Source organism: Aythya marila (assembly GCF_965140915.1).
Source record: "Aythya marila genome assembly, chromosome: 2".
Taxonomy (NCBI): domain Eukaryota; kingdom Metazoa; phylum Chordata; class Aves; order Anseriformes; family Anatidae; genus Aythya; species Aythya marila.
The window spans coordinates 148,708,644-148,733,887 of NC_139043.1; the positions used below are offsets into that span (position 1 = coordinate 148,708,644).

A 25,244-nucleotide genomic window follows, 5' to 3' on the forward strand; every position below is an offset into this window, starting at 1 on the left:
CCTGAGCGTGCTCCTAATGACCCATTTCCTGCACACGGTGTATGACCAGGCTGCACTGCCCATGCTGGCTCTATGCATGATGGTCCAAGGGACACAAAACACAGCCAACAGCAGTGCTGCCACTGCATTGCTCCTGCAACATAAGGCTAGCCTTGGCTAGAGGGTCTTTGTTGCTCAGACTGGAAGAAAAGCCCAAACTTCTGCCCTTCATGGGGATTTTGGCTGTGTGGCGAGAGAGAGACCCAAAGCTAGGAGGTGAGAAAAAAGGACTCCATCTGCTCCACTTCATCTCCCCCTACAGTTACCGATCAATGCTTTCACCGAAGTGGAAAGACTTCATTTTCAGGACATACTTTGAGCAGCGTGGGTTCTCCTGGGTCACCATGGAGCTAACCCCAAAGTCCTTGCTGTTCGTAAGAGTATTTTGCAAAATGATGTGCAAGCGCAGATGTTTTCTATGAAGATTCACAAGTAAAAGGGGTGATAGGCTGTAGATAACTTCGTATCAGGGATTTGCCTTCATTACTAATTTATTTAAATTGTCCCAGAGCTGTTCATGCTGGTAGAACAGGGAAAACATCTGACAGAGGACTCAATGCAGCATGTGAGAAAGCAGGGCCTATATGAAGAACATGTTTCCAATGTTAGCAGGGGCTAACAAACACATTGGAAAAGAGGGAAGAAAACAAGAAGCTGTAAAAAGAGAAACAAAATAGAGAATGAAGTACAAAGGTGTGCTTAGAAGTATCTCGCGGACATTGAGAGACATTTTCCTGCTCACCTGAATGTGCAGCTCACAGTTGTCCTCCTAGCTGAGCTGCTCCTCCAGGCTTACCACCACAGCCAAGTTTCTCCACATACAATGCTGCTTTGCAGCAGGAATTCAGAGCAAGTGTTAGTGTGGCCATTGTGCCCACACGTAGCTGAGATTACATTCTACAGGCTGCAGACTCAATCAAGTAAAATATTTGATGATTGGGACAAAATGCAAACATAACCTTGAAGGATGGATCATAAACCAAATCCTGTCTACTTCTAACATGAAAATATTAAACAATATTGCTATGGAATTAATGGAAATTTCTCCATTCATGTGAAGGCTTGTTTCGACTGGATGTCAGCTTTAATTTTCTGCCCATTACAAGCTTCTTAAAAAGAAATTGCAGAGAAACTTTAGTACTAAAAACAGTGTCTTGGAAAGACTGCCACTAGTGCTCAACAGTTAGCCAGTGGTTTAAATTTGAAGCATTAGGTTTTAGCTGCTTTCCAAGATCTTTTCCGAGCATTACCTCTCTGAACATTTGTGCTGTCCAATTAAATTTTAAAGCCATCTATGACAAATATTCCTAGAATTTCTACCTGAAACATCTTATCTCTCAACAGTGTGCATATTAGTAATATTAACTCTTATGATACACGTCATGTTTGCGTTATTCTGGTTATCTGATTTCTAATTTTTAATCTACCAGGGACAAGTCTTTATTACCCTGTAACTGTATCTCTTTTGTTTGCCAACATAAGCGACACTACTGTGATAACTAAAATACATGTCCAGATTGCAAATATGAAACCCTCCCTGGACTCCAACTCACAATCACTAAAAATTTCTATTGCAAAATATAGCGAGATTTGCAGGTGTTAAAGGAACAGGGGCCACACAACCATGAGCAGACAGATAAATTCCATAAACTGACTTTCAGTGAATATTTTTGTTCCAAAAATGTATCTGATACAAGATGTAGATCAGGCCTTTAGGTACAAATTCCCCTTTGCCACTACTGGATACATTAATACAACTTTTGTGTTGGTTTTAAGCTGAACAATATTACTAAAATCCATTTTACTCAGAACTGTTAATCCAGAGTTCCCTGACCTGCTGAACTGGGGGGTTTAATCTAGTTCAGACTACCTTTATGCACTCATGAAGACCTCTTATTAAATTCCCCTGTGCTATTCTAGATTTTGGGATTAATTAACACGGTTATTAGCTATGCTTCATTGAAATCATTTTAATGCAGCAAGTAACCATGAAGTTTGAATTGTTTTCATTTATTTTTTTTCCCCTCTATAAACAACTGTCAAGTAATTTTTCCATATCTTCACTTTAAAAAGAGTGGGACAGAATTTAATAGACCAATAATAATAATAATAATAAAACTCCTTGAGTTAAATTAATTTCCTTACCTTTGTTCAGTCTCACCATCTAAAGGTCACCTCTCATTTTAAACACACCATGATACACCCGGTCTAAAGAAATATTCCATGTTAATATGAAAATAAGCCTTTGTTACAATTACACACTTCATTAGATTGCTACAACCACTTTTTAAGTTAAGGTTTATTTGTACCAGAATTTAAGCAATACTCTAATGAAATTACATTTCATTTCCTATATTCTCATTCAGCAATAATAGCACAGATATTGTACAATATGATTCCCTCTAAGTACATTTGAAATGACTGAGATCTGGAATAATTAATATCAACTTACCCGACTTCTCTTGACAAAGATGATTATCTTCAAAGCCTATATAAGACTGGAGGCTATCACCAGGTCTTAATAACCACTTAGTGAAAGACTTTGAGTAGATAGGCTTGATAATCTTGCTTTAAAATCCAGTGAAAATTGTCATCCTAATCCCAGAAATACTAACTAAAGGTAACACAATCGTAAGCAAACACAATACGCACTGAATCCCTCATGGAATGACTCTGTGGCACACCAGGTTAGGACTGGAAGCTCCTTTTGGCAGTAATGACTTGAACTGCAAAGTAGAAAGGATTTTTTTCCCCCCTTTTAAAGGGACAGCTCATTTTACTGCAATTAGGCCAATGACACCTTTACAGGGAGAGGTAGGCCAGATGAAACCCCTTTGATAAAGTTTTATCCATGCTTGGGATAGCAATTTAAACAAGGGGTGTTTTTGGGAGAATATGGAAGAAACTAGTGTGTGTCTTAACTGTAGAAAATCAAAAGGAACAAAATGACAGATTAAATCAGAAAATTGTCTGGCATTGTGTTGAAGTGGCGGGGAAGGAAGAGCAAGCTGGTCACAACAATGATGTAGAGCAATTTTGGTCGTGTTGAGTGATATTTAGCATAAGCCAAGAGATGATCGTCACTGGAAGCTGTGAGTAAAATTCTGCTTCCATTTGCTCCAATGGCAAGTGATCCCTCTGAAATCAGTGGATTTAAGCCCAGCTTGGTTAAAAGCAGATACTTTACCATAAGCCACTGCAACATGTGAGGAATGCTGTCATTCAAAACCTTATGATAATTAAAGGAAAGAGAGGAAATTAAAAGGAATTTGCAACCAGTCAGTCAATGGACTAAAAGGTTCTTTAAGAACCAGTTTAAAACCTCAGCCGAGGAGTAGTCTGACCCCTGGTAGAGGACAAAGAAGACCTGGCAGATGTCATGTATGACAAACTGGCTGTACAGGATGGTCCCTGGCCTCTCCTCACCTCCCGTATTCGTCCTGGGAAATGTTGAAGCTGCTGGTAGGCCTGGATCATGAGTACTCCAAGACTTCCTATCAATGTCATGGTCTTATTAATGACACAGGCATTTGGGTTGTAGGGCTGTTCCCCAGCACTACTTAATTGATTATTGCTGATATTGCCTGGGTAACTGGTGTGTCATCAGACTTGTTTTGTTTGTACTTTATTTAACTCTCTTCCTTTAATTGCATTGTCTCACTTTTTCACTTCCACTAATTATATCAGAAAGAGCTGTGCTGTTACCCAAAGACACTTACTGCAATGGTTAAAACACCGTAGTCCTCCAGAGTGTCAGATAAAAGAAAGTGATTTTGCTGGGTTCTGATTTCAGTCATATACTTTCAGTTCTTGGTTTCTTACAGAAAAGAAATTTATGGGTCATGCTATGTGTATGTTAGGGTGGTGTCTCCATCTGTCCTACAAGCCCAAGAACTTCCAAAGCTGGAACACAACGTGTAACAATTATATCTGGCAAACATTAAACTTAAACGTGTACACACACACACATGCACATTCTTACCTTTATCTTCTTTTACTTTGCTTTTCATAAAAAATAAAAAAAAAATAAGAAAAAATATTCAGTGTGGTGTTATTGCATCTAGAATTATCTAATTCTATCTGGAAGTTACTGATATGATATACAGGAAAATTTTTGTGAATCGTGACTAAATGCTGCAGCTTGAGGAACTTGGAAACATCTTTTCTTTGACAAGACTTACTTTGCTTTTACTGACTTAATTACCAGTTGCTCAATATCTCATCAACAAGACTGGGATGAAAGTTCTCTCTGTAGCAGCTCACAAAACCAGGTATAGCCAAGAAAATGTGTGTGCTGGGATCTGTTCCAACCGTTTGATGTTTGGCTATGAGGATAATTTGACTTTCAGCAGGTTTTCCCTCATGCTGTGTTTTGCCCTGGGACCCTGTAATTTTAACTTTGCTCAGCTGCAGAGCGATGCACAGGTGACCGGGGAAGGTGCTATTGTTCAGCCCCAACTTTGACTCTTCAGGACAATGTGGTGTTCTCACTCAGAGCATCACTCTGAGCAAACAGCTTTCTCAGGAGTATAGTCTTTACGTGCCTTCTTTTTTCAGTGCCTCTTTGTGTGGCAGAGCTGTGTCCATAACTGACATCTCAAAATCCAGAACAAGTAAAGTCATTTTTAGTGTGTTCTCAGCAACGTAATATAGATGCGTAATTCATATAAGTTGCCATGTAAAAGCATTAATTTGCTGAAAGCTACACAGAAGTCCTCCCCTAATACAAGTTAAATAAACACAGTTTCATGCCACAAGCCTTTGATTTACCTGTAAGAAAGAAGACTGGGAAGGAGGGAGAAAGCAAAGTCCCAATGTTGGTGCTTTATCTCTCTGGGCTGGGAACACAGCATGGAGATGATGCACTACTTTTTTCGTGTTAAAACCATTGAACAATTTTTGTTAAATGGTTTCAAAACACCATGCTACATAAGCAGTTGCAATGTGTATGAGTGATGGCAAGGGCTCCAGCATCATGTTCTTGTGACCTGAGCCAGAGTTAGCACCCAGCATCCCCTCCCACTTCTACGTTTCAGAAAATCTTAGCACTATTTTTCTAACTAAATGTTATTTATTTTTGCACAAATTTCATTAAGTACAATTCTCAAATGTAATCATGTTTCTTTGTTACTCTTCTTTCGGAAGAGTAAAATAAATTTAATCTCTTAAGGGGAAATTATGTATATATATTAACTTCTATTTATTCCTGTCCTTAAAATGTCTTTCCTATTTGGGGAAATTTATTTAGAATTGCAAATGAATCCCATTCTTTATAATAGTATCTCTTTAATCTTTTTCATTAAGATTTTGCTAAGATTGGTACTAACAACAGAAAAGTCCCTGAAAAGAACGAATACCAAACTCTACAGCCATTTAACTTGAATTTACTAGCTTCCAGTAAGAAAGTTTTATCTATTTGTATGTCTAAAGTAGCTAAAATATTTCTTTAAATTTTCAGATATTGTAAAACTTTTGTGAATTTAAGCATATTATTAAGGAAAGAAGGAAAGGGAGAGAAACAGGAAGAAAAAAAAGGTGTGGAAACTGAAAATTATATAATGACAATAGCAAGTAGTTATCACAGCTGATGTGGAAAAGGTCTAGGAGTTGTTTTTGCCATATTACAAGGCAGAAAATGACTGCATCTGGAACATTAGAAAGATGTTGTGTCTTGAACACATTTTTTTTTTTCCACCTGTACTCTGGTTCACTTGGTTAAGCAGGCCAAGATTTGGCCACCCAGAATTTTGTCATCTGAAGACTGCTATTGCTTGTCCAACAGAAGAAGAATTAAAAGCATAAGAACTGAGTAGCTGTGAGAGCTGAGTATCTGAGTAGTAACTCAATTTCTCAATGGAGTTATTGACATATTGTGACAAGAAAAAAATATAGCAGAGTCAGATGAGCTGCCTCAGTGGGTAGAGAAAAACATATTTACTGAGTTATACTCATTGCACTCTCATTAAAAGAACAAAGCTATTGCAAGTATTTGTTGAGGGATTTTTGAAACAGCAAGGAGGCCATGACTTGCTGCAGCTGAGCAAACCAAGCTACCATGATGACTATGAGAAGTTCCCGTGACAGTGTTCCCACATCGCCCGATTGAGGAATTTAAAAAATATTGTTGCCAGCAGCTGGCTTCAAGGACGGGATCTACATGACTGCTAATCACAAGGGGGTTGTTTTCTTGCAGGTGGTGCTGTTTTCTTGCAGTTGTTTGTCTGAGTGCTTTTGACCAATAATCTTGTGTGAGACACTATCTGCCCCTGTTAAGTTTGCTATAAAAGTCAGACTATTCAGGTAATAAAGGGAGAACATGATCTGACCATACTAGTGTCTGTCATGTTTTCAGCTGTTCTTCCTGCAACAAGCATCTTTCTTCAGAGCTCTGTCACCAAATGTTCATTCATAGCATAAATGTTTCTCCAGAAAAAGCAGCGAGCACAATGGCTGTTGCATTGACTGCATAAATTGTGTTTCCCAGTCTATAAAGCAACATGGAAACTACAGGGAATGTACTGAATCTCAAAACAAAGTTCATTTCTGGTGGGCTTCTGATGATTTTGTTTTCTTCTCTGCATGGTATAGAGATCCCATGAGATTTTTACAGACTCATGCAATGTCTTGCATTGCTCCTTTGGGGCTTCTAAAAACAACAGTCAGAGATCGAACACTTCACATTTGTAGATCTTGAAACTCATAGGGCTTTGATTAGATAAACAGAAGTTTCAGCAGTTCAGAACTTATAAAATATTTAACAATTTATCCAGTGTTGTTATTTCTGATATACGTGTCAGACACACAGCTGTTCCCTGCAAACGTACCAAAATATTCACAGCATGTCTTACATCATATTCTCTTTTCATAATCCCTGGTCTGTGTTCTGATGACCATCTGTGTCTGACACAAGGAAAAGGAGAGAAGCTGCAGTGCTGTCCTGAGTCCACTGGGCTAACAGCCATCAGGGCCATATGCCTGAAAAACCTTCTTGGAGTGCAATTTCTTTAATGGCAGTCTAGCTCACCTGCTGGTCTGTGCCATGCAACTTGGCTGTCTTGACTCCTTCTCTTCTCTGTGGTCCAACAGAATGCTTGACGTTAAAGGGCATTTTTTATTATTATTATTATTATTTTTTTTCTGAGCTAATTTTCAAGACTGTGGAAAGAGTGCTAAAAATCAAAATTCCCTGATAAGTACCCTGAGAAGTAAGGGAAGGATGCACTTGGAGAAGAATGCACTTGCAGAAGTGAATAAGCCACCACCCCTGACAGCATTGCTTGATTATACTGAAGGCATCAATACTAACCCATTATAAAACATTCAGAAGTCTTGGCCATGCTCTGCTCAGGCAGAGAACAACTATATATGGTCTCAGCAGTCCCATATAAACATAAGAAGAGTCTGAAAAAGTGGAAATCTCCCTGGATACAAGCTGGGATCTTGTCTGAATATAGTCATCATATTTTGTTCTCATTTTAGAAAATTGTTTCTTAGAAGATTTCTCTGAGCATCCTGGTGTCCCTGCCCATGGCAGAGGGTTGGAATTAGATCATTTTTAAGGTCCCTTCCAACCCAAACCACTCTCTGACTATGATTCTTAGAGCAGAACCAGTGCCTTAGTGAAATCCAGTGATTTGGCACGTGTGCATATTTGGGTGGCTGCCAAAGGGAAATTTTAATGCAATATATTTCAGTTCAGGTGAGCAAAAGCTGAGTGGTTCACCTATTGTGTCTGTAAAGTACTCATTTAAATGTCATTACTGTGGCTGTCTGTTTTGCTTTGCAAAAGAATTCTACTGCATAGGTAGCTATTCAGTTAGCTGTTCATTGCTAAGTAATGTTAATGCATGGTAATACTGCCTATAAAATGGTGTGAATACATTTAAAATAGCTTTGTATTTGCCTGGAGAGAAATGCAGAGAAGAAAGAAAATGCTCGTGTCATACTTATTCTTTGAGGAAAACTGAAGCCTAGATATTCATAATTCCATGCTTTAGTCGATTTATTTATTTATTAATATATATATATTTAATATTGTCAATCTCTGGAAAAATTGATAAAATTTGTTTGTAAGAGCCTGGCACTGATCCTATTTAAATTGAACCATTTTAAAAACAAAGAAACAAAATAAAACATAAACACTTGGAAACAATTGGATGTTGTGTTACTTTAAGATTTTTTGAATTACTCCCGATTTACAGAGGTGTAAAACTTAGATCACAAACTGGATTAATTGCTGAATACATTTTTACCTACCACAAAAATTAAAGAAATATTTTTAGTTAAATTTCAATTTTTAAGCAAAGGTTGGTGAAAATCATGATGCTGATGACACAGGGAATGCCTTAAAATTATCCCTTTGGGTCCAGCCATATTTTGGGAAAAAGTTCATGTGCCATGTGCTCTCCTGTCTTGTTCAGGACAGTTACCTTTCAGCCTTCTCTCTGAACTGATTCTTTGCACATCTCAGTCTCTCCGTTTTAGGTTGTATATTAGGATAAATTTCTTTACTGACAGGGTTGTGCAGCATTGTAACAGGCTGCCAAGGGAAGTGGTTGAGTCACCATCCCTGAAGGTCTTCAAGAAATGTGTAGATGTAGACTTAAGTAGCATTCATGGTATGGTGGTGGACTTGTCAGTAGTAGGCTAAAGGTTGGACTAGATGATCTTAGAGGTCTTTTCCAACCTGAATGATTCTGTGATTCTATGATTCTGTGAAAAGATATGATTCATCTCACCTCACCTAGCTATCTAAAATATATTTGTGTCTAAGTGGGTCATATTGAATTCTGTGGTTAAGAAAAATGCTGGTTAAAGACAGGCACCACCCGAGAGAGGCACCACCTGAATCTGGTTCATTTGCAATATGACAGACTGAACCGTCCTCTGAAAAGCACTATTTTCCATCTATTCATTGCAAAAACTGTCTAACAAGAATAAAAACATGTATCTTCTTTGTGCGTTGAACTGTTACATGACTGTTGTCACTGAGAAAAATCAGACCCGCTGCACCTGATATTTCTGATACTGATGTGTATGAGATTGCGGTTCCTTTTCCTTCCAATCATAGTGCTTTCAGGAAATATTTCCAGCTGAATGTATTTTCCACTAGTTTTCATTTTCCCACACATTTATGACCAAATATGTGTAAGTTGCATGGCTACTAAATGAAAGGAAGTAATTAATAATTCAATCTACTATGCATTGTATTATAATGGACTAAGTGTGGAAGAAGGATAAAGCTTACTCATAGTAAGATTTACTTATAGACTTTATACAGACTTTTACTTATAAACTTCATATATACTTTATACTTTACTCATCGATAGCTTACTCACTCCTGCATGGAAGATCTTTGCCAGTATCTGCTGGAAGGACATTTGATATCATGTTCCCTGAATGTGTGTGAATATATCATGCTTTAAATGAAAAGAAATTCCTCCACATCATAATTGAAATTTCTATTTATTAATAAGTGGTGCAGTTTTTAAAGACAGAACATAAAAAATCAGTTAAGAAGTATTGTTTGCATAATATATTGAAATAAACATATTAAAGTTGTTCAAATATTGGACAGTGCCAGAATATAAATTACACATACAGTTTAAAAATTACAATAAATAATATTATAAAGAGCACTAAAGGCCACTTGTAAAAAAGTTGTGTTCCCTTGTCAGCCAGAATCTGAAAAGCATCTTTGTAGCATGGAGAAAATTTCAGTGAGCAAGGCACAAATACTAGTAATAATAAGATGCCATAACTAGAAAACAAAATGCAGTTGTCTATGTAACCTTCAATCTCAGCATATTCTGGAGGATGGAGATAGGATCCTGCTTTTTGCTTCACTTTACTTCAGAGGGAAGCTGCCGAAAGCTGAACAGGGAAGGATCAAATCTTACAGCCTAAATAATCAGAAGTAATAGTGATATCCAGTGTCTTCATTCTCATGGTGCCCAGCTAAAGACACTTCAAAATGGCCCCGTCTTCCTCTGCACCTCTGGAAATGGTCTTTTAAAGGCAATACCTGTGTTCAGTTGGCCTTCTGAAAAAGTGATACCACTTCAAATTCATGAGGTGCTGTAGAAAATTTTCGTTTGCTCTTGGCACCTAAAGCTTAGTGAAGGGGTGCAAGGATCTAAGATCTGTCTCTTTCTCACATGCTTTGCACTAAGTGGGACAAATCTAGTTCCTGCAAAAACTGGGCTCCCAGCAGGGACGAATTTGCTTCCTAATCTACATTTTCTGATTGCTTTAATTTACATTTTCTGATTGCTGATCCTGCAAACTGATCGGACCACGGTGCTCACCTGAAGGCCACGAGTCAGCCGTCCTGCTACACAAGGGTTCAGGCAGGAATTAGTTTGTGGCATTTCTGGGCCACAATTTGAAACAGACTAATATATAACTATTTCCACTCTGAACCATAACAATGCAGCAAAGTTAGAGATAAGAATCAAATAAATATACCCAAAGTCAGCTCGGGGACAGATACTATCAATACCTCTATATGTGTAGTTCCCAGTTATTTTAACAGGAGCCAAACCAACTAATTTAGCACAGGGAAAAGCCAAGGTAAGGACAACAGCCATTACCTGACTAGTTTTTTTCTTAAAGGAGCAATTTGCTAAATGGAGCATAAACCACATTTTCTACAACAGTGTGCTTAGCCTAGACATTCACTTCTGCATTAATGAAATATTCTTGCTTTAAATTTAATTTGTGGAAGCCTGACTGATGATAATGTTGCAAAGAGAACTACAGAATGTAAACACATATTCACTTTTCCAAAAACTTACAGATAAGCTTCATTTACAGTGACAGAAAAATCAGTGTAAAAATATCTCAAAATCATTGAAATTCATAAATAAAGGCAGATTAGGACCTAATTCTGACCCAGTGCATTTGTTTGAGGCTTCTTACTGACTTAAAGGAGAGCAGAGAAAACCCCACACTTGCTAATTATAAAAATCATTTCAAGGCCTGAAATGTATTCTTGGTTACTCATAGGAGTCAGCAAAGGGCAGATCCCAACAATTAATTGTTTTCTTATGTTAACTATACATAAACAAAGATTCCAGAAAGATTTAACTCCAAGAAGACTAATAGCTGAAGACTGGAATGCCACACACTGATGAAAGACAGGTATGAAGAGTAATAATGGACCTGGATGACTCTCCCACCTGAAATTGTTAATAATTTTTTCTTTATTTGTGGAAAACCTACTCTGAGAAACAGTCTTAACCTTTTAAATGTTTCCAGGGTTAACAGCCACAGATACTTTATTTTGTTTGTTTTGCCCAGTATCTCTGGCAGACACACAAACTGCAGCTCCTTGGTTGACACACTTCTTGGACTCAACCTAAGCTGGAGTTTTATGAAGTTTTGATGCACATCTCAGATCTGGGAAGATTTCCAGGTCTCACCTTACTGGTGATATCTAGACACATTTACATTGCCACCACAAAGAACAGCATGAATGCACTCTGTTTTTTGTTTTGTTTTGTTTTGTTTTAATCCAGATGATCTAGAAAGACAGTGTTGCTGAGCACATTGCCCTTCTGAAGTGACCAGTGACTGGTTTCAATGGAAATAAGTGTGTTGGGTAAAATAAATAATAAAATAAGCTAGTAAGACCATACTTGAACCTCACCTAGTGTATTTTCCAGAGGACCCAGAGATGCCCACTGTACACAGCCTTTGTGAACTTGCCACCAGCACCTTTAGGATGAAGCAGGCCCTAACTGGTCACTTAGCATGTCATTAAATATTTCATGATGTAACTACAGACACCTGGCCCTGTGTTTTTAACCTACTTATGTAAATTGGTACTTACAGTGCATTGCAAATGCAAATTTGAAGGTAGTTCAGCTGCTGCAGTGCACAGATTTTAGGGTAGCCCAAATCCTGATTTCCCTAGGGGTGCACTTTTGTGTGCAGATAAGACTGATCCAAATCCCTGCCTCTGCTTGGATTTTTTCTTAAAATTAATGTACCTTTTTAATGAGTTGATTTACAAGTTTTCAGCCAGGATTAATACTGAGAAAATATTCCTTTTATATGACCTGGCATAGGAGAGATTAGAAACCTGAACTGAAGAACTGGAGGGAGAACTGAGCAGAGAATTGCATGGCATAGCCACTGTCAAAGGTCTTCACAAACAAATTTCTCAAATTGCACTTGGCTTTGGGCTGTCTTGATTTTTGATTTCTCATCTCTAGAAAGAATTTTAAGAAGGGCCAAACTCCACTGAAATCAGTAGGAATGTCAGGCACTTGGCATACTAGAAATATGAAACAAGCTTGTCTACCATATACTTACACACAACTTCAGAAGAAGTCTAGCAATGTTAATATAAGTTTTCATTACTTTTCATTCATCACATGATGGTTAAGTTTTATGACTCACCATTGATATATATTATTACATTAAAGAGATTCCAGCAACTACAGTATAGGTATTTCCTAGAATCATTGGTGGCCAAAAGTTTTTTCTCAATATGTCAAATTACAGTGAATTACACTTTCATCAGCTAGTTTTATTCTCTTTGAGTTTAGCCATGAAACTGCAGCAAACACAGACTATTTGTCAATTAAGTAATTACCAAAATTGTATCTTGTATTATCATAGTTACTGACCTCAGAATAGCCCATGGACTCAGCTCAGTCTTCAAAGGCTGTAATTGGTGTGCTTTGTTTACTCAAGTAACTACAGCAATTTCTTCTCCTTAAAGATTTGGCCCAGAAGGGTGTATCATGATTTTAGCTAAAAAGCAGATCCAGTCTTAAGAGTACAAAAATCCTAATCCTTTAGATGTCTCTTAAATAGAGAATAAATAATAAAGATGAAGGCAATGCCTATATCTGGAAAAGAATAGAAGATGCCTGGATGAGATGTCAAAAATATGAAAGAATCGACAAACACAAAGTTTACTATAGTGGGAAAAACCCAACAAGGTGTCTTTCACCGAAGCACACTCTATCCAGGCCTGTGCATGATCCAGTTACAGATACACATGGGAATCCCAGTAGGGTGCATCTCTTTCTTGTGTTCTAATTGTATGTATCAATGATGCTCAGTTGTATAGCTGCAGTATAAAGTCACTACAGAAAAATCACTTTCTAATGTCTTTTTTGGTCAAATCCTTATTTCTTTGCTGGTCGGTGCTCTAGCCATGGTAGTACTCATTAGACATTTGGAGTGGCAGGGATGATTCTTAACAGAAAGTGGACAGGAGCCATGGTAGAGAGGCTGCACCATGGATCAAAGGGGTGGAGGTGAGAGCCTCATCCACTGACCGTGGGTATTTGTGACATGCCTACTTCTAAGGAAATCACCCTCAGCTCCCTTTGAAGTCAATTGGCAATTGTAAATAATGGAGTTAAAGGTCTGATTAATCCTATCCTAAAGATGATGTATGCTTTGGTTCTTGTACCCTGCGCTCACTGACTGTATTGATTATTTTTCCACAGCTGTAAAGTGCATAGCAATAAAATTTGACATCAGATGGACACTATTTCATGGACTCCTGAACTGAGATCAGGTGAATCCTGCATAGGATATTTGGACAGATTGTTTGCACTAGCTGTGCAGATACTACATTCCCATTGTGGTGGTGAGATCTCAGTTTCATTTTTGCCTGGTGCCCAGTGGGCTGGATGGTTTCCTTGCTCTCCCTCAACACATTTTCCAGTTCCCATGCAAAATGTTTGGCTGAGGCCTAATGAGTATACTTATACCTCTGTTGCTCAGGGACAGGACACAAGAATGATATTTATTTATTTTTACATTGATGTTAAATATGATACACATACATGGATTTGGAGCAGTCCATTTTGAAGAGAAACTGTAAGCCAAACCCTGGCATCTTCCTGCACTGTGGAACCCCCAGGGAACAAAACAGTGAGACTCTGCTCAAAGCACCTGACAAATATTAGAGAATTGAGTCTCACAACTTGTATATATGTAAGTATAACTCTGAATTAACAGATGGGAAACTGAAGCACACTTGCATTATGCAGCTTACTTAACATCATGTAAGTCAATAAAAGAGTGGAGAGTAGAAACCTGGGGTTCCCTACATTGAATACCTTTTGAATTTTTTAATATATATATATATATTTTTTTTTAACAGAAAGAAACCTTGTCCCCATAAGAAACCAATGGGCTTGGCAAAAGTTTTTTCTACAAAACAGTATTGTAGTCGCACTTCCATTAATTTTATAACCACTAGTGGAGATTTTCAAAGTATCTTGAGGAATTTATACAGTAAATAAATATCAATGACTAATCTACCCCTAGTTTCATTTGGCATTGTATTTCATTTGCCATTGTATTCATGGGTAGTTGTATAATAGATCACATGAGAAACATTTAGTTTACAAAACTGTTTCAGTAATGTTATTTACTTTGACTCAGCTTTTTCCCTTTGACTATTAGATCCTTTTGCCTAGGTTGGATAGAATTGATTTATTTATATTGGAAAATGGATTCAGACTTTTTATTTCCACAAAAGGATATTGCTTCTGGAACTGTTTTGACTTTGCTGCTCAGTTTACAAAGCGTAGCAAGGACCATCATATCTTGGCTGTTATCAATCCACCTTGTATTGAAGAGTATCAAATAGGTATGTATCATAGAAGAAATCAGCTGTACCATTTATATAGGGTAAAGTCATGCAAATCGTGCTCAAAACTAAGCTCCTTAGTTTTGGTAGCATGAAAAAAACTGCATTAGTAAATTGTATGAAATGGTGCAGAATGACTACCACTAATTACACATGCATCTTATGCAGCCATTGGTGTTTTGAACTAGTAAGCTTTGGGTGTAGAGTAAGAGAGATATACAAAGTATGCTTACATTACACGGAGAAGTCAACCAGTGACTAACCCTCCCCAACTTTTAAACTGGCTTATTTGAAGGGGTCCATATTGAATCTGAAATCCCATCCCCTGTTGAAGACAAAGGCATGGAGCCACTTGGTGTAAAAGGATCGGTGTCTGTGTCTGTTTCTCCCTCTGCTAGGTAGCGTTTCTCTCTCATCCATGCAGATCCCCCATTGGGGCCAAATGGAAAGTCGTCTCTGTCTTGGGAGATACTGAAGCCACTTGGGGAGCGCTCAAGTTCCTCATGGTTGACAGAGAGAAGGGACAATGGCGTATCGCTGTCTCTTGTTAAGCTCCTTCTCTGCCTTGGAGACACTTTGTCTGAGTACGGGCTTTGCAGGTCTCCTTGGGAGTGGTAGCTAACCTGCGAGTCCATCAATGTAAATATAGGCAAAACTGTTGGCCTTTCTGCATATGAAGTTGAGGAAGGTGTGGCTTGCAGTTTGCCAGAGTTTTGCCCACCCATTGATAAATGTTGTGAATGAGTCATATGACCATGTGCTGAGAAACCATAAGGACTGACTTTGTTGACTGGAACCTGCTGGAAGCTGTATGGAGTTTCATGAGCACACTGCTCAGTGTATTTGTATATTATTGTTTTTAATTCAGAATACTTATTTTCTTCTCTCTTCTCCTTTGCAGGAGAAGCAGTTTCTTTCAATGGACTTATCTCAGCGACTTGTATTTGCAGCTGTTCCATATGATGCATATGCATATCGACAAGAAAATCCAGTTTCTTCCCCATGTCATTAACCTGAAAAATACCAATTTTATCATATTGTCTCGGTTTTGTTATTTAATAAAATAATCAATGCTTTCATAGGTATACTTCCCCCACAATTATGTGTTGCCATCTTTACTGGTCATGAAGGCAATTAAAAGATAATCATGAGACAATTGCAAGATAATCATGACTTTTTCTTGGAAGCTGGACTGCAGTGGATGTCAGTTTATATACTAATTGCCTCAGATTAATTGCTTATGAATTGTACCAGCATTTTTTCTGTATTGTTGGGTATTTGTCAATCCACTATCCAGTGGTGGATACAACATTATGATCAAAGTTGTGATAGCATACTGTAAATAGCTATTACCAAAATGCAACAGATGGAATTACCTTTGCACACAGACCTCCTCTCTAACTTGATAGTTCTACAACATAAGGGTTAAATATCAGCACTAATTTTCCTTTCTCTTTTGATGGTATATTGCACCTGAACATCTACATTCCACGATAAGACCTGTTGTGAATCAATGCAACTTGCCTCCATCTTAGTTATGTATTTAAAAATGAGAGTGTCATGTTTTTCTAAGCATATGGTTAAAATGCATAAAGAAGACACAGAATATCCTGTGGAGGCAATAATTCTGAGTGCCAGAGAACATTGCAAGAGAACATTGTACTCACAGCAAAACACCAGCCATGATAAGCATGGAGTGAAAAAGTCTCACTTAAACATGCTGGTATGGGTCTTGCTGCCATACATAATTACAACCATTCAACAGGTCTCAAAATTTACTCTTCCCAGGTAATTACATTACTTCATGGAAAAATAATCAGATAGTTTTTTGATCATTAGTACAAGATCTTTGTGATGCTTGATCGCCAGCAATACAAATCTGCCTGGGTCAGACAAAGAATGACATATAATTGATATCAGTTTATTGTTTCTGTACAAGCACCTCAGTGTCCTTTGTTGTCATGAAATTACATACCTGTCGTTCAACTTTAACAAATTTGCCCATCATACTTTGGTCTTCAGTATCTGCTGTAGATGCTTTGGCTACATATGGATCATTTCTATAAAGAATTAATATATCTATTAGTGTTCCATTTTTCTTTGCATCACACTGAGTAGTTTATATCAGAAAACAGAAATGCCATGTTAGTGGTATACTAACATAGCTCATTGGAACCCCATTTAAGAAAGGATTGGATCTGGTTATTTGCAATACAAATGGAATAAAAATATTGCTATGTGCAATTTCAGTGCATTTCTAAAGAATAGGTTACTGATTTTGTGTTTCATTAATTTTTTTTTTTTTTTTGGGTGTTCAAAATCAAGACTGAGATTAAGGCAAAATAAAAGCAAACAAAAAAGCTCAAAATGGCAGTCAGTGAAATTGATCTCAGAGTTGGTGGAAAATTTTCAGATTTGTGAAAAATGTTGCAGTCTATTCTGATAGTAGGTTTACAGATGGACATATGTTTTGAAATCTAATTCTTTCTAATTAGTTTGTGTGAAGACTTTGAATATGAGTTTCATGGTCGAGTGTTTTTTTTCTCCATTTCATTAAACCAAATAGAAAGTGGCAGAGACTGGAAAAGCTGAAAAGAGAGTCTCGCCTGGATATTTAAAGTAGATTACTGAATACATATTCTTCTACACAATTTCCTACTGCTCATCTGTCAGATGAAGTAAGCTCAAGAGGTAGGAAGATAGCCTCTGCTTAACTAAAGAACCTTGATTTATAACATCATGGGATCTGAGATGGTCATTGTCAAGCTAAATCTTTATCTAAACGGTTCCAAATCAACTTCAAAGGAAACTATGTCTTTCCACAAACTGTGTCAAAGTCTAGAAAACTAATTTGTAGGCTCCTGTTCTTAAGATGACTTAGAAAAAATATGTCCTAAAACTTTAGTTTTAACAGGTCCAGTTCTTGTCCTCTCTTTTTGACAAAATTCAAAAATCACAGCTGTGGATATATCTTAAAGCAGAAACTATAACTAAAACATGTCAGATTTTGCAGGTTGGGTTATCACTGATATGGCTCATGCAAATTTTGCAATCTGCTTTGTTTCCAAAATCATCATTGCCTCTTTCCATATAAGTAGGGCTCTGTCTTCATATTTTCATGTTTTCAGATTTTTCACTGGGTGGGATAAACCAGATAGAGCCAAGTTAATTTATTTTTTGTAAGATTACTTTTGTCCTGAGAAACCGTAACAGCTTTGGGGACAGATTGTTGATGGCTTTGTGTGGTTCTTCATGGGTATTTATTGACAGATTAATAGTTGTAAATAACAGAAGAAAAAACAAAGCCATTTATTATTGAATTTTTGCTACCAGGATTGCAAGAATACAATAACATGCTGTAACATTCATACCCAGAAACCTGTTGTTGCAATTTATTTTCAGCAGTTCCCTCTAGTCATTGATTTTAAAGCTGCATCATTGAAACTCTGTGTTTGTTGTCGGTGGGGGCTATAATGAAACTTTTTTCACTTCAGGAAATTTTAAGTTTTAATTTTACCTTAAAATTGTTGGCAATTTTTATTGAGTTTTTAACTGTTTTCACTAGTTGAGTGTTAGAAATTCAGCACTTCAGCAATCATAAATACATATTCCATATAAAATCACATCTGCAAACCACAGAGAATCTGAGCTAGACAGTTAAGAAGCCATTAAGTTTATATTTCCATTATACATAATTCTTAGGGAAGCTAGTCTCATTCTGGTTCAACATTTACACATATGTATCTTATAGCATCATATCCGCTTAGTATTGTTACTATAACAGTGTTCTTTCTGGATTAATTAAGTGCATGCTTTTTGGTATGAGCAAACATGTATATCTGTTATGGTCTGTGCAAAATACTAAGCAGAATAATTTCACCTGGGAGACTGTTGTGAAGGGTAAGAAAAAGCTCCTCCCTTTTGGGATTTCTTATGCTTGGGAGTAGATGGAGGTCCAGGTGTAAAAATCATATCTACTCTGAAAAAAAAGAAAAGTGCAACTGCATAAGTCCACCTCTAAATGCTAGCACATGATAGAAACAACTATGGATCTCTGCAGAAAACAGTAACAAAGACTCAAAAGGGAGTTTTGGAAGTAGAGTTTAAAAAAGATCAAGGCAAAACTTGCAAAGCTAACTATTTCCTAGGCACCCAAGCATTGCAGGGACATATTTCCTAGGCACCCAAGCATTGCAGGGACATGTTGTAGACACAGATTTCTAACATCATGAGCTCTCCTCAAATTTCTGAGCTCAAAAAATATTTTTGTATATGTTAATTTACATCTGAGCAAAGGGGATGTGAAACCTTCCAGGCTAATTTGTTTTTTCACTCATACAAGGTCTTTCACGAGGCACAGGTCAGCAGAGAATCCATCACAAAGGAAAGTTCTATGTAGTGTAATTACTGCTTTCACTGATTATCTGTGCAAAGGAGAGAAGGGGGAAAACTTCCCCATAATCAAAGGAACCAATGATCAAGAAAATTCTCATGATTTTTGATTTCCTTCTTCTAACTATGAGCCAGTGCTCTTTTCTATAGCTATGCCAGCTAGCTGCTCACTCACCTTTACTCTTTGGGGAAGAGGAAAGTGCAAAGACGTAGCTTCTGGATGGCCTTGTACACAAATAGACCAACTATGCTTTTGCCAGCACTATACATTTTCCCCACTTCCCAGAGGATTCTTACCTTGCCTGAAGATACTTTATTCTGGAAAGCATATCAAGATGCCCTGCTGAGTATTGCTCTATCACATCCTTTACATCATAAGGCCTCAATGTCTCCTTGAATTTTTTTTTATAAAGACGAAACTGTAGTATTCTGTTAAATATACAGGAAAAAAGTAATACTAAGTTCTTATATAAATTCCATAATGACCATTTGCAGCTTTATCAAATAATTGGTGAATACTCTGGATGTCTGAAAAGTGAAGTTGCTCACTAGACAAATACTAGAAAATAAAACATAAGCAGAGAATCTCCAATATCATACTATGTTTTTAAACATATAATAGGTGGCTTTTCACAGGTAATAGGCTAGATTTTCCTAAAAATAATTATATACACATGATGTATCTTTTTCAGTACCATCTTCATAACTAGAAATTGTTCAAAGCAACCTATGATATGGAACTTGTTTTTGAACAGCATAGGTCACAGGAGATGTTGAAGCTGAAGGCACGGTTCAGCATATTATAAAGCTAATTTAGAGTGTATATATAGTGTTGAATCATTTTCAGCTTGTTTTTCATTTAGCACCTAGGAAAGTTTTTGATGGGAAATGTTAACTTGTTATAAACGTGGAAGTTAAGTAGTCAGCAGATCAAGTTGTGAAGAAAAAGAGAAAAATGTTAGAACTACCTGAAGTGCCCTTGAAAAAGTAGCAGTATAACACTATTGTAGTAGTGGTAGTAGTGGTGGTGGTAATAGTAGTAGTAGTAGTAACAATAATGATGATATAAATCATCATCATTACTGGTAAGTAATAACAAAATCATAGATATAGTAAGGAAGCATGACAGCAAGATTACTTGAAAACTGTTTTGCAATACTTTTGCAACCTTTTTTTTTTTTTTTTTACTTACTTTCTGTTTATACATTTGTTCATGTGTATCTTGGAAAATTAAACAAATAGAAAAAATACATATGTAAAGAAGGAAAGTATTTTTTTTTTTTAATATGTCTTTGACTTGGAATTCACGGATTTTCTTCCTCAGTGCAATCTTCATGTTCTTCTTGGTCTAAATTGTGGAATTGCTTTCATCAATTATGGTTCTGACCTGTCTTTTATTCAAGTTATATTATAAATATATATATATGGACTTTCATTTAGCAAAGATAATTCTAGCATGACTTTTAAAAGCTTTTTAGACTACTTAACTTTGCTGCTAATAAGTCTTTCAATGTCCAAGATTTCAAAATTTTACCTATGCCTATTCCAGCCAAGATATATATGATTATATATTATATGATTATATATTATATGATCATATATATGACCAGAACTATACTTAAAATAGGAACCACACTGTTAGTGATTTAAATTTAAAATCTTCTTGATTATGGCACTGGAAACTCATTAAGAGGTTTTGTCTGAAATAATTACTTCCTATTAACATTCTGGGTCTGGGTAAACTGTACAGGGAAAAAGAAAAGAAGAAATAAATAAATAAATACATAAAAAAGCTTGGCATCTTGAGTCATAATTGAGTTTAAGAGGAAATTACATGAATCAATTAGGTTTACACAGGGTGTGAGAGAGGAAGTTTTGCAAAAGTAATGCAGAGTCTTATGGAGTCTTAGTCTTATGGAGGTGGGGACTGTAAATAAAAGGCAGTGGTGTATTCTTTGAAAACAAGGAGATATCAGGGAAGGAAAAAGGTGAAAATTGTGGAGGAATCAAGGATGAAGTAACTTTCAGCAGGAGGGAAGCAGTCATGGGTAACAAAAGCAAAGCCTGTGGGATATGGCTTTTGGCATGCTTGAGAAAATTTGAAATTTTAATATCTAGTTTTTCTGCACTCAGCTGGAAAGCAACAAGGAGAAAATACTGCTAATTTTACTTTTATTTGTTAATATAATATAATGCAGTCTTGGATTATTGGTAAAAATAAAATGAAAACAAACAGACACTATAGTTATACAGAATAAAATAAGTACTAGATTCAGACCAGTCATCAGTTATGGAAGCTCAGATGAGACCAAAATGGAGTTACAGATAATTATATGTTGTGAAAGAAATACCATGTATACAGTGTTTTTCTTTCTCAGCCATTGCCCAGTTATTACAGATGTCTACTGTCGAGGAGAAGAGGAAGAATCTGACATTGGTTTTCAGTTATAATTCAGTAACACAACCTGTTAGTATAATATAGCATCCATAAATGGGGAAAAAAAAAAAATAAAGCTCTTCAGAAGCTGTTAATTCAGCTCCTGCAAACATATATTCTCTGGTAATACATGACTTACTCTGTGTTACCATCAACTGAAAATGTGAAATAATACCTTTCATCGCTTAGTAGTTGATTGGAAGTTATTATAGGCAGAAATAATCCACACTGAAATGGAGAGGAGGGCAGGTTGGCTAAGAGCCCTTGCATGGATTGGGAAAACATACAGTCATAACCAGTGACAATGGGACATTCATCTCATACACCTGCAGCTGATTTACAAACATTTCTAAATGTAGAATATACAATCATGTTCTCTGAACCTTTTTGAAGAAAATAGAGTTTGGGACACTCTAGACTTGAAATTCTTCTACTGGAAGGTGGTAACTCACTGAACTCACTGGTCTAAAACAACTGGTAGAATAAAAAAAAGTGACTGCAATGAAAATAGAATATTTTTCCTCTGGGGGCTTTTTTTTTTTTTTTTTTTTTTCTTTTTGTGTGTAGAGTAGAAAATTCAGAGTGGAGAAGTAACAGAGCATAAGTGAACAAATTTCATGTTTTTGATGTTCTAAGCACATTACCAAGCCTTACCAGGAGTTTTTTAACCCCAGGGATAATATCTTGTGATGCAAAACTAGAGGTGACATATGTGACAGGCTGAAGACCGATGAAATGGAGACTTCAGCATCTATTAAAGCATGACAGACAAAAAATATATTGCAGACTCATACAATTGTAAATAAATAAGAATTGAGTCAGCTAAGGATTTGCTACTAAGCTAGAATTCCAGCTGTACATAAATGTTACACTCAGTAACTTGGGCAAGATACTATATTTACAGCATATTTTAAAGATAAGCTGTATACTACATTGTTTTATAACAAATATGTTTATAGTGTCTTGCAAAAAATGGCATGATCAGTGTTACTGAAAAACATTTTCCTTTCCGTATATTTTGAAAGAGGACTTGTATAGCATTTATAGTTCAAGTATTAAACTATGAATAACAACAATGAATCAACATGCAGCAATACAGTGGTGTGTTTTCCTGAAGCACAAACATTCAAAATCAAAGCCAAGCACCAAGAAGAAGTCAAAGACATTTACCTGACAGCTCGGATGGCTGTCTTGAATGTGGGGATCATATCTTCCATGAGGAAGTCACTACTGTCGCCTCTCTCTTCTCCCATGGGTTCCCCTGTACCTGCATCTGCAAGGCAGGTCAAAAACAAACAAACAAACAAACAAAAATCTGACTGCACAATATACAAAGGGATAAAATAAGTGTAATTTAATAAGGAAACATTTCTTGTGGCTTCCTCTTTCTCTAGTCAACTTTTGAAATGATTTTCTTAATTCTGCTGGGATAGTAGTAAGACATCATTTGAGGCATCTCCTCTCAGATTTCAGCATTTTGAAAACATTGAGAACTTCTCTTCCTTTCAAATAAATTTAGAAGTTCCCACTTTTATGAACTTATATGGTGAAAAGTCTTTACCAATCTTATTTTACATAGGTCTAGAACAGCTGTAGAAGCTACAGGCCAAGTTCTCCAACTTGCACTACTCTGAGCTCATGTTACTTCATGGAGGAGGATACTCAAGTCCCCAGCACGGACACCCAAGCTACAGCCATGGTAGTATGGATAGATGCACAGAAGCCAGCTGGCACAATAAAGGAGAAACTGTTCTTTAGACACCATTTAGACACAATAGACAATAACAGAAAAATGTGTTGAGAGAGACTGAGAGGAAAAAATATCCTCTCTTGTGGTATGGACACCACTAAATATAAACCTGCCGAGGGGCAGCAGTCTTAGGGAAAGTGGAAAGGGAACAGCCGTTCACTCTATAAAATGTGGTTTTAAGGGATTTCAGTGAGGAGGTATTTGAGATGCCTAGACACAGGCTAATGCATGCCTGGATACAGTTTAGCAGGGAGCTGCCTTAGCATAGCATCCCTGATAATTAACAGACCCATGATGTCATGTGCTTTTGTGGGGACATCAGTTCACTGACTGGTGTGCCCTTTTGTTCAAGTTCAAATGGGTTGACTCCATTTATGGCCAAATCCAATATCAATTGCTCTGTTTTGGAGGGCCACTGCCTTATTTCATGTACTGTGTTGTCTGTACACCAGCATTCATTTCCTGGAGCTTCCCCAAATGTGCCACATGAAACCAGGAGGTGGCAATGCTTGGCCCAGAAAGTCACAAACCTTCAACAGAAGATGCAGAGGAAGAAAGTAAAATGAAGAGAAAAGGGGAGGGATAGAAAGAAATCAACACAGATGGGCTACCTTCTGAGCTTTGCCAAAAAGCGTACGCTTTCATTCGGAATGCAGTGCGAAAACGCTCCTTATTATTCAAGACAACATTCTTAGGCTCTTTTGAAGGACTTTCTTCAATGGCATCTACATTCAGAGGGGTAAATAGCTTTCCTTTAGTATTGGTACCACGAACCCGATCCAAGAGACCCAGCTTTTGGCTACAAAATAAGCAAAAGTAATCATTTTCCTCCTTTGTACACTTTTAACTTGTTTTCATGATGCTTTAAATATATAAGAGGCTAAATAAATGTTTTGTACACAAGGACACTGCTGGGGCTACCGTAATACATCAATGTCTTTGTAAGCAACAGCTAAGCTCCACATGTAATTAACTGCTTTTTATGAGCATTTTTTTGTATCAATGTTGAAAATGTTACCAGAGGGTTTTGCTATCCTCTCTACATAATGTATCACAGTGCTTCAGCTCCAGTACTATGTCTGAAGCATGAGATTTATTATTAAGAAGAGAAACACTACTACTTAGGCAGTTCTATTATCTAATGGCAAGGATGCTTGGCCTTTCCTGTTCAGTGCTTCCTTTTTCTACTGGGTCCATGGCAGGCTATTAAATGTGACTACCAGGAGCAGAAGAAAAGTCAGATGTGCTGTGAACCAAATAAATTATCAGCAAAACACTGGAAAGGCATTGCCAAGCAATTACTAGGTACGTGGTAGGGCAAGCCACCTAGTTCTCTCCATTATTCAATTTCAGTCATCTCTCACTATTATAGGAATTGAGGTGTTGTAGACAAATAGTAGTAAAGTGGCATATTTTGTTCCTCTGATGATTCCTTGCACTGTCCTCTTATGGATTTATGGACCAAAGATCTTTGCCCTTCAGTGACAACTGCACTGAATTGCAATTGCATCTGTCTGTCATCTTACCAGCATCATTAACCCTTCTCACAGCCCAATGACCATAACAGTCTTAAAGGCAATTACCAATGTCACTGGAAACAGCAGCACAAAAGAATTTCCTAGTTAGTGCATCAGCTTAAATACACTCTGAGAGATGATATAAATGTTTTATTTGCTTGTTCATTTTACTACTAAAAATATCTGTTTATTGACCATTTGTTAAAAAATATAAATGAGGGGCTAAGGTTTGGGAAGAAAGCCTACTTTTAAACCCAGTCTTGGGCACTTCAGTGTGGGACAGCTCTGGGAAGAGATGTCTTGTGCACACATAGTAGAGGCACTTCTCTGTGGGAGAGTGGGTCAGAAGGGTTGAGCAGGGGGAGAGAAGAAGCCACAGCACCTGGCAAATTTCTGAAAGTCACGGCTGGGAGCAGAGCTGAAGGAAGAGTTGCAATGGTGGCCAGAAGAAAGAGATTTCATAGGTATGCAGAGAGGTTTTTGTAT

General features: G+C 37.1%; 1 protein-coding gene across 1 annotated transcript in view; it reads right to left on the minus strand.

Moving 5' to 3' along the window:
- Positions 1-14,937: 14,937 nt before the first annotated feature.
- Positions 14,938-25,244, minus strand: part of KCNQ3 (potassium voltage-gated channel subfamily Q member 3) — a gene marked incomplete at both ends in the record, with an annotated part of 191,769 nt that continues 181,462 nt past the window's right edge. The window contains 6 exons of the mRNA XM_082752137.1: positions 14,938-15,675; positions 16,638-16,722; positions 18,543-18,641; positions 19,352-19,483; positions 22,662-22,764; positions 23,853-24,040. Coding sequence (XP_082608263.1) covers positions 14,938-15,675; positions 16,638-16,722; positions 18,543-18,641; positions 19,352-19,483; positions 22,662-22,764; positions 23,853-24,040 — 1,345 coding nt within the window. The remainder of the gene's footprint in view (positions 15,676-16,637; positions 16,723-18,542; positions 18,642-19,351; positions 19,484-22,661; positions 22,765-23,852; positions 24,041-25,244) is intronic.